Source organism: Ctenopharyngodon idella, chromosome 3 (genome assembly GCF_019924925.1).
Source record: "Ctenopharyngodon idella isolate HZGC_01 chromosome 3, HZGC01, whole genome shotgun sequence".
In the NCBI taxonomy this organism is placed as follows: Eukaryota; Metazoa; Chordata; class Actinopteri; order Cypriniformes; family Xenocyprididae; genus Ctenopharyngodon; species Ctenopharyngodon idella.
The window spans coordinates 55,633,799-55,648,373 of record NC_067222.1 but is presented as its reverse complement, the minus strand read 5'-3'; the positions used below and the strand labels follow the sequence as shown (position 1 = coordinate 55,648,373).

The following is a 14,575-nucleotide window of genomic DNA, read 5'->3' as shown; positions in this document are numbered from 1 at the left end:
CTAATATTTCTTCTGTAAAGCTTTGTGCTTCACTCATGTCATATTCACGTAAAATACTGGCACAGCCCTATCAGTGGGTACCGAATATACCCGGATACTCGATACTCCTGGTATCGTCACATTTTCAAAATTTCAGTACCGACTTGGTACCGAAGTACCGGTACTTTTGACAACACTAGTCACCCCTAATCCATTACCATGCTAACAATCTTCCGAGAGTTTTCATGATTGAACTATAGATTAAACTTTATTAAAGTCAATCAGTCAAGAGCATTTAAAGATGCATAAATAGTGTTTTGAAATGTTGAAAATATAAAACTGTTATTTAAAATTGTTTATAAAATTAAAAGATACTTTAAATGTGAAATTAAACAGAAGGTGGCAGCAAATCCCTGTTAATGAGTGAGTCACTGAGATTCAACCGATTCATTCAAACGGCTGATTCATTCAGGAAGTGTTGCTCAGAGACGCAAAACAATGCTGTGGACTTTGGAACAAATTTCATTGTCAAAATAGATTTTGTGTCTAAAATGTAAGTCACTGAATATAAACTGCTTGTTTATTAAACTGTACGTTCTATAAAATTAATATCACATTTGTAATCGTGGTTATATTTGGATAAAAATGGTGCTCTTCGTATAATATTGGTTAACTATATTAAATTATAGAAATATAAAAGACATACAGGGGCATTTTTGCCCCTTATCTTGAATTCTGGGGCATTCTAAATGTATTTTAATAGACTAAATCACGCAGTGAAAGCACTTGGGCCAAATACAGGAAATATGTCATGTAAGTGGTCAAGTGCAAAGACCGCAAGTGTGGGTATTTGAACAGGGCATAGTTTTTTAGTTATCATCTCATCTTCATCATTAAAAAAAATATTGTTGACGAAAATTATGATGGAAATTATTTGTCAACGAAATTAACACTGATTCAAGGACAGTGGTGCTGATTGATCACTTTGTCTATAAATTTAGTCAAATTCTATATTTGCAGAATTTTTATGTATAGCAAGTCAATTGCCAGAGTGCAGATTTTTTAATTAGTGCAAATATATTTGGTTTTAAAACATTTTTTGTGATGTTGTGATGTTCAAATAATATTTTTACTTGCGTATCAACATATTTTTACCTCAGTATTTCCAGCAGACAGTTTGGACTCTTCAGTCCATCGGAGAGCAGCTTCACTCCTGAATCCTGCAGGTCATTGTTACTCAGGTTCAGCTCTCTCAGGTCACAGTTTGAGGATTTTAGAGCTGATGCCATAATTTCACAATGATGAGCAATGAGATTACAGCCAACAAATCTATGGGACAAAGTATATAGTAAATGAAGATGTTCGTTTTTTTTTTTTTTTTTCGAGTCTTTGCCAAGCACAAATGAAACATGCAAATACCATGCTATATCTTTTAGTACTGTATGAAAAAAACACAATATCACTATGCCTTAACTGCAGATAAATTATGAATCTTAATTGAGAATTGAACACTCACAAAGCTTTTCTGCAGTTGATCACAACTGGTATCAGTCTTCTGCGTCCCTCATCTGATGTGTTGTAAGTTTGAACATCCAGCTCATCCAGCACCTCCTCTGATATCTGAAGCATGTAGGCGATTGCTGAGCAATGAGCAAGAGAGAGTTTCTTCTCTGAGTGTTTGTCTGATTTCACAAACTCCTGAATCTCTTTGGACAGAGTCTGATCTTTTACTTCCAGCAGACAGAGCAACAGATTGATGGATCTTTCAGTGGAGAGTCCATGTCCATCTTTGATCTTCTCTTTAATGTACTGTGTGGTTCTCCTGATGCTCTCTGAGCTGTTCTCTGTGTGTGTCAGTAGATCCTGTAAGAGTCTCTGATTGGACTCCAGTGAGATGCCAAGCAGGAATCGCAGAAGAAGATCCAGGTTGCCATTCTGACACTCAATGGCTTTATCAACTGCATTCCTATGCAGATTATGCATCACATCACAAAACTGCAATGTGTCAATATTTTTAATTACATATTGGTAAAACAGATAGAAAGCAGCGAGAAACTCTTGAATGCTCAGATGAATGAAGCTGTAGACTTTAATCTGATGAATCACAGGTTCCTCCTTAAAGATCTCAGTACAAATCCCAGAATATACTGAGGCGTCAGTGATGTCTATGCCACTCTCTCTCAGGTCCTCCTCATAGAACATCACTTTGCCCTTCATCAGCTGTTTGAAAGCCACTTCAGCAAGTTTCACAATCACTTCTCTGTTGAACTGCAGGAGTTTATCTGGATCTCTCTCTTCATACTTCTGATTCTTCATGTTGATCTGAATCAGCAAGAAGTGGATGTACATTTCAGTCAGGGTTTGAGGGATTTCTGCACTCAGATCTTCTTTCAGGAGCTTCTGAAGCACAGTGGATGAGATCCAGCAGAAGACGGGTATGTGGCACATGATGTGGAGGCTTCTTGCCCTTCTGATGTGTGAGATGATTCTGCGGGCTTGACGCTCGTCACTGATTCTCTTCCTGAAATATTCCTCCTTCTGAAGCTCACTGAATCCCTGAATTTCTGTCAGACGGTTGATGTATTCGGAAGGGATCTGATTGGCTGCTGCTGGTCTGGAGGTGATCCAGATGAGAGCAGAGGGAAGCAGCTCTCCTTTCATGAGGTTTGTCATCAACACACCCACTGATGAATTCTCAGTCAAATCAGAAACTTTCTGAGCATCTGAAAACATCAGTGTGATTCTGCTTTCATCCAGACCATCAAAAATGAACACAACTTTACACTCCTCATAAATCTTTGAGTCCAGATCTTGAAGTTCATGATGAAAGTCCAGCAGAAGTCTGTGAAGACTGTACTGATGATCTTCGATCAAGTTCAGCTCTCGAAATGGAAGCACAAATATGAAATCTACATCCTGATTGGCTTTTCCCTTGGCCCAGTCCAGAATAAACTTCTGCACAGAGACAGTTTTTCCGATTCCAGCGATGCCTTTAGTAAGAACAGTCCTGATTTGCTCTTTCTCCTCACATCCTGGTTCAAGTGGGGCTTTAAAGATGTCATTGCAGTCAATTGGAGTGTTTTGTGTGTTTTGTGTTCTGGCTGTTTTCTCCATCTGTGAAACCTCATGTTCTTCATTCACTCCTACACACTCTCTCTCTATGATATAAAGCTGTGTGTATATCCTATTCAAGAGGGTTTCATTTTCTTGGAGTTTGGTTCCCTCAAATAATCTCTCATACCTGTTCTTCATGCTGGTTTTGTGTTGGTCTTTGGCTCTCTGTAGTTTATCTGCTGGTTTCTGCAATTCTCCAATCTGATTGGATGTAGTACATGTTGGAAAAGTTCTGTCAAAAACACAATGTCCATGGCAGACCATCAGAAATATATTGGGTACTGAATATCATTATTTTGATGCCCATATTCGAGTTGCACCTCTGTGCAAAGCGTTTGAAGAGTTAATTTGCAAAAACAGTTAACTCCTTTTTTATTAATTCTCACAAATCATGTTTTTTTATTGTGCATTCCAAGTAATATCAATCTAACTGCAGTTGGGTTGTTTTGATTAAGTAATAATAACTCCAAAAAAATACAGGTTCATTGAAAGCGGACTTATCGGTTTCTGTGCACAAACAACAAGGGCGCTTGTCGGTTTCTGCTGTAAAACGTGAACTTGCGATGCCTGACAGTGGACAATACCGGCTTTTCTGACAAAACGGATTTAGGGTACAGAACGTGCTATATGTGGAGAATAACGCACAGCAGTTAGTTCATTTTTTTTAAAAGTGGCGTTTATCAGTTTTTGCAAATAAACTCTTCATTTCATACATTTAAATCATTGAGTTTCTTAAATCATTCATCTCAGATGAATTACAGTAAAAAAGAAACTACATTTATATACTAACAAAAGGTCAGAGGTCACTGCATCACTGAATGAAGGGGGTCGATTCATAGATCTGTTACTCTTCACAGACACACTGCTGGGTTCTGGAGACTCTGATCTATGTCTCTTCCTCCTGCTGATACTGACAAAAGACAAATAAAATGGCATTTTACACATACTGTACTTGTTGTATAGCTAGAATGCACTGTAGATTTACATTTATTAATTTACAAATAAGGAATAAAACAATGGCTCAGTGACATAATTTAATGCATAGCACAGAGAATAGTTTAGAGATGAAAGGAAGAAACAATAAAATACACACACACAAATATAAATGCCAGATGCCCTTCCTGGCACGACCCAGCACTGACAGACTCGCACACACAGCCAATTCTGACATGTCCGATCCACCTAACCTGCATGCATTTGGACTGTGTGGGGGAAACTGGAGCACCTGGAGGAAACCCATGCTGACGTGGGGAGAACATGCAAACTCCACACAGAAAAGACTCATGCGCTCAGCCGAGGCTCAAACTGGGTACCTTCTTGCTGTGATGTGACAGTGCCACCCACTGGGCAAGGTAATGGGATAGGGAAAGGTACTGATAATATGTTGTGACTATTCCCTCCTGTAAAACACCATGGCATTATGTGTTAAGCCCAAAAAAAAGGTCTGACCAACATAGCCCTTGACATTTGAATTGAATCTGAAAGTTTAAATTCTAGTCATTGTCATTTTGCAAGCGGGCAATTGCAGGAATTTGAACTCATATTTCATCAGCTCTTTTGCATGTCTTTGCAGCATTTAAAACAATTAATGGACAAATCTTTCTTTTGAACTGGCTCATTTTAGTGAACTAGTCGAACCAGTTCACCAAATCAGATTGAATTGTTCAAAACAGTTCACGTCTCGAGTCAGCGCTGATCCAAAAGTTACTCACTTTTGGACATGCCTGACAGTCCCTCCGACTGGAAATAAATCAATACCAAGGAATACATGTTGCTCCAGTTACTCTAACAGTACACTGAACTGAGACATGTTGCACTGAGAGAACTGATGAGCGTGAACTTCTGATACTAGAGGAGTAAATTACTCACAGTTCGGTTTTTATCACGGTTTTAGGTTCATGGTTTCAGTACAGTTTGGTATATGCTATGTTCAGGTAAAAAAAAAAAGACTACTGTCAAATAAAAATTAAGAAAAAAAGACCAAATAATCAAACTACAATTAAAAGCACAAATAAATATAATAGAGCAATGATTCAAATAAACAGTGCTTTTTTGAAGTATTAGGGTTAGGGACAGAAAATGAATAAAAAAATCAAATATAAAATAACACTTCATATTATCTTTATAGTATAAATGAAATTAAAATAAAATTAATGATTATTGAAGTTACAAAAGCTATTCGGCAAAGAGCAGTGATTTCTTTGTCATTTCTTGTTTGATTAACACTAAATATTGACAGCAAGAATATTAGGCTTCTTTCCCTTTAACCCTCTAGGGTCTGAGGATTTTTGGGGCTTAAGTCACTGAAATAAGACCAAAAAAAAAAAATGTAATCTGTGTTTACAAGATTTCTGGGTATTGGAGGTTGTAGACTAGAGTTTTTGCTTCAAAATGATGTAAAAATTATCCTGCCTACTCGTTCATATAAAACAATATATTGATTTACATTTTGTAAGACACTTTTTGTCAAGAAACACAGTATGTGTGGAGGCGTGAATCTTCATGAATAATGCTGTGATTCACACCTGAGAAGACAAAAGATTCGCATAATGACTTCTAATGACCCGCATATTAATGAGCTCTTTCAGTCAGGTAGGCTGTGAAAAAATCCTCTGTGATCATGCTGATAACAGGATTAATGTCCACTCTTGACAAAAAAAACATGATTTTTCTGAGCTCATGCATGCACGTATTATTGCACGTATCATTATTGTCATCACTATGAGCACTGGATACTGCGTTTTCAATTCATACTTGCAGCCGGAGGGCGCTCTGTACACCTTTAGTCCACAAATGCCTCCTAAAGAAGAACAGGCATATCATGTGACATTCCAGGAACTAACAGAGGCTTCCAGAGATCGCTAACCATGGCTTTAACATACAGATAAACACTTTTCAAGACAATAAATACACGATTGAGACGATGTATACATGTATTGCCTCAGAATTTGCGTCTGAATAGAGCTCGCTCCGTGGGCGTGGCCGCATTAGCAGATAATGAGCTAAATCACGGGCATCTGACATGTGTCTCTTTTCATACAGATTACATAAACAGAGAATTTTTGTTTTCGATTTGACTTGCACGATTTAAAACCTGACATTTCAACGTTTCTTTAGACATAAGTCTAATTTTTTTGTGATTAGTATTCACTAAGTTACACTTCATTTTCTGAGAACTATCAGATTGGACTTCGTTCAGAGGGAGACGACAGATCACGCATCATGTTAGTTTTCTTTATTTTACAAAAAGCACAACATTTTGTTTTTACTTTGAGTGTACACAAATAAAAGAAAATATTTCACAGATTAAAATGGTGTATAACTCTTAATTGTATGTGCAACATTGACGGAGTATTTTGAGTCTCTTTCACACTGGTAAGAAAAAACCGAGGTGGTATCGCCGGCGATACCTCCGACTCGAGGGAGTTAAGACATAATGCACGATCCAGTACATACTGTTACATATGCGCTGTCTTTCTAAACTTTTATACATTCACTTAAGACATAACCAACTATGTTTTCTAGATTAGTCGCCAAGACGGGCATGTTGACATAACTTTTGTGTGAATTTGTCCGTTCAAGCACAAGACTTGAAAGAGAACTCAGTATTTGTGCGCTGTCTGAGAAAAGGGTGTGCGCCCTTCAGATGAGTGCAGACACAAATCTTCTCACAGCACATGCGAGTTCTCATTCACATCTTCTGGCACTTGAATGTTTAAATTGGCAAGGCTTAAATGAGTTAAATTTAAACACAGATAGCAATATGTGTTCAGGTCAACACCCGGGTGATGACGGTAAATGACTGGTCATATTTGAGCATAGGGCACTCGCAGTGAACTAAGTTTACAAAGAGTGACTATTTTGTTCACACTTTTTGATCACTGCTGTTGTAACGTATTGGGAAGCCAAAATGTGTATCCATTGACTGAAACATTCATTAGCCAAGCTCTGTTTGTTTTACCCATTGCTATTTTCAACAAACCATGTTATAGATGAATCATGAGATTTGATGAAGAGTGTGCCGAACCATGATTGTAGAATGGTACAGTAAGATTTTTTACAGAGAACCATTACACACCTAGCTGATAGTTGACCATGCTTGTACTACCGAACAGTAACAGTACACAGATTCAGCAGTTCAAGTCAAGAATTGGTTACATCAGTTTTAGAATCCAAATTTTCAGAATAAAATCAATCACTTTATATGATGAACAGATTTAACTTAGGCTTTTATTCACATATAAACATTCATCAACTCACACATCAGTTGTAGCAAATGGAAAATCAAGCATGTTTGCTTGACGAGTGCGAGAACCAATGAGGTTCATTCTCGTGTTACTCAGCATGTTTGAGCTTCAGCAAGAACCAATGAGGTTCTTTCTCATATTACGCAGCACGTTTGAGCTTCCGCAAGAAACAATGATGGTTCATTCTCGTGTAACAACACGTTTAAGCTTCCGTAGTAACTAATGAGATTAATTTTCGTGTTACTCAACACATTTGAGCTTCCACAAGAACCAATGAGGTTCATTCTCATGTTGTGCAGCACATTTGAACTGAAATTATCAAAAAATCACTGGTAATGGCATTGAATCAATGTTACAATATGATGTTCGTTCAACATCATGTTTGCACTTTCAGAAAATGAAACCTAAAGACTTAAAACCACACAGCCTGAAATCAACTAAAGATAAAAGAAGACAATAAATCTCAAGATATTTCAAAAGTTATTTTTGAGAATTAACAGGGTTTAACTGTTGATGCTTTATTGAAAATGTTTGGTGATCAGTGTTTCAATTAGTTGGACAGATTAACTCTTGGCTTTTTATGTGAGTTTGTGGTATTTGTAACAGTGTTCAACAAAGCACATAATTTGTTGCAAAGAAAGCCAGAAACAAATATAATCAGGTAATATAATTTTCAGCATCATAAAGTAGTCATTAATCTCATCACTGACCAAAAGTGTTTGTTATTAATACATTATATTCAAAAACAAAATATTCTTTCAACAGATCAGAAATTCAGAATTTTGATTTTTAAAATACATTATGGAAAAAAATTGACACACACAGACATAAAAAATCAGCATATGAATCTCAACAATGGTGTTTTAAACAGAAAGTTAACCCTCTGGGATCTGAGGATTTTTGGAGCCCTGGAGAAGTTTTGACATGCCCTGACATTTGTGCTTTTTTCAGTTGTTTATAAACATATTAATGGCAAAAGTGTCATTACATTGTATTCAGCACGAACTAGGCTACCATTATATGTGAGCAACATGTATGTACATGTTTGTATTTTTGATAGAGTAACGTTTATGCGTGGTTATTGAAAAAAAAATAAGTCACTGAAATTGTCACAGACACGCCTGGCTCTCCCATCAGCCAATCACTGCGCACTCCCTCACCTGAGCACTGATCACACACAGCTGATCCCCATCTGCACCTCATCACCACAGACTATAAAACCAGCACTCACCTTCTGCCTGTTGTCTGATCTCGTTCATACGAAGGACTCTTCTAGTCGATCTCTTCATCCTCTAGAAATACCTACCTGTTTCCACTCCAGCATGTTTCCCAGTCTTCGTGTCTCCAGCGTCCGTGTGTGCGAGTGTATTCACCTGCCGTCTTCTCCAGACCTTCGCTCCGCTTCCACCATCCATACCTGCAAGTTCAAGGAAAGTATCAGTTGGTTTCTACATCCATCTCCTTACTATTCACCATCTACTTACTTCCTCTGTTGTTTATCCATTGCTGTGTTCTTAATAAAAGTACCATCAACTCGCTATCTGTGTCTCTCACCATCAGTCCGTAACAGAAGTTCGGACCAACACAGACGAGTCACCGCATGAGTTCCTCAGATGCCTTCCAGGAATTAGTGGACCAACTTCGCCGAGTACTTACCACCAATCCACCTCCTCCCGCACCAGCCATCACTTCCGCAAACACCATCGTCACTCCTTCTCCTCCGGCATACGCCAGTCCCATGGCCAAACCAGCGCCCTTCTCTGGCTCGGCGGAGGATTGCAACGGCTTTCTACTGCAGTGTTCGCTGGTCCTGGAGATGCAGCCGCACCTGTACCCTGATGATCGCTCCCAGGTAGCCTTCATTATCTTTCAACTCAACGGGCGTGCACTCCAGTGGGCTGAAACGATCTGGTCACAAGACGGACCAGTAACCCAGTCATTGAAAAATTTCATCACCCACTTCAAGGAGGTTTTCGGCAGACCTGCAAATGATTCATCAGCCGGTGAGCTGTTATATCATCTAAAGCAAGGATCCATGTCTGTTAATGACTATGCTCTTAAGTTTAGAACCCTCACGGCTGCCAGCGGATGGAATGAGCAATCCTTAATCACCACTTATCGTCAAGGACTGGAACCCAGGGTACGGCTGCATCTCGCTGCATACGAGGACACCATCGGCCTCGAATGCTTCATCCAGCTCTCCATCAGAGTCACCACTCGTATGCAGTCGTGTCTCAATGAGCACCAGGGCCAGTCACAATACTCACCATTCCTCCGTCAGCCAGAGTCCATCAGCCCTCCAGAACCAGGCAACGAGCCCATGCAACTAGAGAATAATCATCTGACTCAAGCTGAGCGGCAAACATTCGTCCGCCTTGATCCATGGTGAGTGCCATCCTCCCTTCCTTGAAAAAAATGAAGCCACTCACTACTGTTGTAATTCTTACTGCCGTCAATGTCTCCATCCCAGTCAATGCCCTCCTCGTCTCCGGGTCAGCCGTAACTTCATCTCCGGTGCCCTCTGCTGCCAGCTCAAGCTCAAGACCACTGCAACGCCGTCCATCTACCAGATCCACTCCATAACTGGTAAACCTCTCAGTCGCAAGCGAGTCAATTTATGTGCCGGTCCCATCGAACTCCAAGTAGGACTACTGCATGTGGAACAACAACATTTCCTGGTTCTGGAGGATTCCACCGCTGATGTGATTTTAGGGCGCCCCTGGTTGGAGCAGCACAATCCCATCATCTCCTGGACCACCGGCGAGATCCTGAAGTGGGGCGACACCTGTTTCCCAGACTGCTTCCCTCACCGTCCTCAGCCTTCTCCTTCGCATTCGGTGCGGGTACCCATCTGTTCAACCTCTATCGAAAGTCCAGTGGAAAAGCAGTCTGTGGACATTCCACCTTGCTACACCCCCTTCAGTGATGTCTTCTGCCCTCAGAGAGCTTTGAAGCTGCCTCCACACCGGCCATGGGACTGTGTTATTGATCTGCTTCCGGGTGAGTCAGTGCCCCGCAGGAAGATCTACCCGCTATCCATCCCAGAACAGAAGGCCATGGAGAAGTATATCAAGGAAACATTACATCAGGGCTACATCAGACCTTCCACTTCCCCTGCTGCTTCGAGTTTCTTCTTTGTGGCAAAAAAGGACGGAGGCTTGCGGCCCTGTATCGATTATCGAGCTCTGAATCGCATCACGGTCAAGTTCCGTTATCCTCTTCCCCTCGTCCCAGCGGCCTTGGAACATCTACGCGTTGCCACTGTCTTCACCAAGTTGGACCTCCACAGCGCGTATAACCTCATTCGGATACGCGAGGGGGACGAATGGAAGACAGCTTTTATGACCCCTACTGGCCACTATGAGTACTGCGTGATGCTGTATGGCCTGGTCAATGCCCCCTCCGTCTTCCAGGATTTCATCCATGAGGTTCTCCGGGAGTTTCTCCATAAGTTTGTCCTGGTCTACATCAATGACATCCTGATTTACTCCCAGAGCATGGCCGAACATCGCCACCACGTTGCGGAGGTCCTGCAATGCCTGAGAGAGTTTCATCTATTCCTCAAAGCTGAGAAGCATACCTTCCATCAACCCTCAGTGCAGTTCCTTGGATATAACATCAGCAGCAGCATCCAAATGGATGAGGGGAAGGTAAAAGCTATCAAGAACTGGCCCACTCCATCTACAAATCAAAGAGCTCCAGTGATTCCTCGGGTTTACAAATTTCTATAGAAGATTCATCCAGAATTACAGTTCCATTGCACTCCCTCTGACAAGTCTCCTCCGTGGTAAGCCCAAGTCTCTGTCCTGGTCTCCTACAGCAAACCAAGCCTTTAACACTCTCAAGGAAGCCTTCACCAGCGCCCCGCTCCTTGTGCACCCCGACCCAGAGAAGCCCTTCATAGTTGAAGTCGACGCCTCAACCACTGGGGTAGGAGCGGTGTTATCTCAGCAGCAGGGGAATTCAGCCCGACTCCATCCATGTGCCTTCTTCTCCCGCAAACTCAGCTCAGTGGAGAAAAACTTCGATATCGGCAACAAAGAACTTCTGGCCATCAAGCTGGCGCTTGAGGAGTGGAGGCATTGGTTAGAGGGCGCTAACCACCCTTTCACTGTACTCACTGACCACAAGAACTTAGACTACTTAAGGGGAGCCAAGAGACTAAACCCAAGCTCAAGCTCGCTGGGCGCTGTTTTTCACGCGTTTCTATTTCAACATTTCCTATTGTCCTGGCCCAAAGAATGTGAAAGCTGATGCTTTGTCCCGTCTTTATCCCTTGGAGGAAACCAGCGAGGAACCTGAACCTGTTCTCCCGAAGGACATTATCATAAGCCCCATCCAGTGGTCTCAGACCTCCGTGACCTCATCCAATGCCTCTACCAACGTTCCGCCGGGCTGCCCACCTGGTTTGCAATATGTCACCAGAACCCAGCGCACTCCACTCATTCACACGTCACACACATCTCTGGGCACTGGCCACCCAGGGGCCAATGAAACCCTCTTGCTGCTTAAAGAATGCTTCTGGTGGCCCAACATGGCCAGGGATGTGAGAAGGTATGTCCAGGGATGTCAGGAATGCGCCATTTCCAAGAGCCCTCGTCACCTTCCATCTGGCAAGCTCCTTCCTCTGCCCGTTCCCAACAGAGCCTGGTCACACCTAGGGGTGGACTTTATCACCGACCTACCTGCCTCTGACAACAATACTTGCATTCTGATGGTAATCGACAGATTCTCCAAATCCTACAGATTGATTCCCCTCAAGAGATTGCCTACTGTCATGGAGACCGCAGAACATTTTCAGATATTATGGTATTCCTGAAGATATTGTATCTGACCGTGGACCCCAGTTCACTTCAAGAGTATGGAGGGCCTTCTTCTCCCTCCTAGGTGTGACCGTAAGCCTATTGTCTGGTTACCACCTGCAGTCGAACGGGCAGACGGAGAGGAAGATTCAGGAAATAGGGCGCTTCCTACATACCTTCTGCCACAGCCACCAGGACTCTTGGAACCCGTTCCTGGGTTGGGCCGAGTACGCCCAAAACTCCCTTCGTCAACCGACCACTGGACTCACTCCCTTCCAGTGCGTACTTGGTTATCAACCCCCTCTCTTCCCTTGGTCCAGGGAGCCATCGGATGTGCCAGGCATCGACTACTGGTTCCGAGAGAGAGAGAGAGAGGGTCTGGGACGCAGCCCACCATCAGCTACAGAGAGCCTTGTGTCACAGACACGCCAGGCTCTCCCATCAGCCAATCACTGCGCACTCCCTCACCCAAGTACTGATCACACACACCTGATCCCCATCTGCACCTCATCACCACGGACTATAAAACCAGCACTCATCTTCTGCCTGTTGTCCGATCTCATGCATATGAAGGACTCTTCTAGTCGATCTCTTCATCCTCTAGAAATACCTACCTGTTTCCACTCCAGCATGTTTCCCAGTCTTCATGTCTCCAGTGTCCGTGTGTGTCAGTGTGTTCACCTGCCGTCTTCTCCAGACCTTCACTCCGCTTCCACCATCCATACCTGCAAGTTCAAGGACAATATCAGATGGTTTCTACATCCATCTCCTTACTAATTCACCATCTACTTACCTCCTCTGTTGTTTATCCATTGCTGTGTTCTCAATAAAAGTACCATCAACTCCCTATCTGTGTCTCTCACCATCAGTTCGTAACAGAAATAAGGCCACAAAACGAATACTAAGGGTATTGGAGGTTGTGTACTAGAGTTTTTGTGAAAATTATCCTGCCTACTTAATCACATGAAACTTTAAAAACTTTGATTTAAATTTTGTAAGACACTATTTGTTTAGCAAGACATTATGCATGGAGGCATGAATAATCCTGAATAATGCTGTAATTCACAACTGATTACACAAACAGAGACTATTTGTTTTCGAATTGACTTACATTATTTAAAACCTGACATTTTATCGTTTATTTGGACATATGTCTCGTGTTTGTGTGATATGTATTCTCTAAGTTAGAGTTGATTTTCTGAGGGAGTATCAGAATGGTTTTCATTCAGATAGAGATGGCAGATCATGCATTATGTTAGTATGGAAGGATATTCCAGACAATTTTCAAAAGAAATTGCAAATTGTATTTGCAATTACGTTTTACTTTTGTGGATAAACAGTGCGCATAAACAGTGACATAATCCAAACATAATCCAAACACAATTGCAAATCTTGCATTACCTTTTGTGTTTTCACTGTCGCAAACGCACAGAGACTACCAAATTTCAAATGGAAAAGCAAAGTCAATTTGCAACTGTTTTTTCCATGTCTTTCGAATTATGACTCTGTCATATTTAAATAGCAATCTCAATTACCACGTCTGCTTTTTCATTTTCTTTGCATCGCGTATGTAGCCTGCCAAAACTCAAATGCAATCGCAATTCATTTATCATTTGAATTTCTGATGCCTACACTCTAACCTGTCGTTAGAGGTGGGGCTATACTATGGGGCGTGTTCGTATGGTAAGTGACGTCACTCGTAGTCGACTGTCAAGAGAGTAAATGTCATGCCGATGTGTACTCGATACAAAGTTGTATATCATAAATGTCATCTCTGTACTCTTTACAGTCATAATAATAATAATAAAGTAATGTCATGCCGAATGCTTTGAACAATGTAGGTAATTGGTGAAATTGTGGAGGAACTTATGATGCTCGCACAGCAACGACGCCGGATTGGAGGATCTGAGCGAACCATTCGTAGAAGACTAGAACAGCATGGATTAAGGTACATACAATTTTCGTAAATATGCGCTTTATGGAGATAAAAAAAAGCATTTGGAATGTATGGCACTGTACATATAATGAATATTAACATATACATGGCAGCTACCTTTGGCTCTCCAGGCCAAGACTTCCTTTACGAAAATTAACCATGGTTTTATTCTGAAGAAAAAACATGGCTATTGTAGTTATTCAATGATAACCACAAATTAACTATGTTTCTGTCAGGACCACTATCGTCAAATATGATTGATAATTGCATAGAGTTTGTATTGGCGGTATGATTCTGTTCTGGGCAAGAACTCCCTGCGCATCCATGCAGCCTAGCATGGATAAGAGCAGGGAGAGCAGCAATAGGGTAACAGAACAGAACCAACATATGCAGATTCAATAATGTCATAATTAAACGTTCACATATTTCAAGAATTAGTCTGATTCAAGGGAATCGTAAGCCAAATCCTGACTGACGAGAGGAGGAGCTGGGGATGG

The 14,575-nt window shown here is 41.5% G+C and overlaps 1 protein-coding gene across 5 annotated transcripts in view; it reads right to left on the bottom strand.

Moving 5' to 3' along the window:
• The window catches only part of LOC127508751 (NACHT, LRR and PYD domains-containing protein 3-like), a 360,258-nt gene that overhangs the window by 55,743 nt on the left and 289,940 nt on the right, over positions 1 to 14,575 (bottom strand). For 2 of the 5 annotated variants that reach the window (XM_051887095.1, XM_051887094.1), the window contains exons 3-5: positions 3,884 to 4,003; positions 1,496 to 3,325; positions 1,135 to 1,308 (exon numbers count right to left, since the gene is read on the bottom strand). The exons of the other annotated variants lie outside the window; for them this stretch is intronic. In XM_051887095.1, the coding sequence (XP_051743055.1) occupies positions 1,135 to 1,308; positions 1,496 to 3,325; positions 3,884 to 4,003 (2,124 nt within the window). The remainder of the gene's footprint in view (positions 1 to 1,134; positions 1,309 to 1,495; positions 3,326 to 3,883; positions 4,004 to 14,575) is intronic. 5 annotated transcript variants of the gene reach the window in all.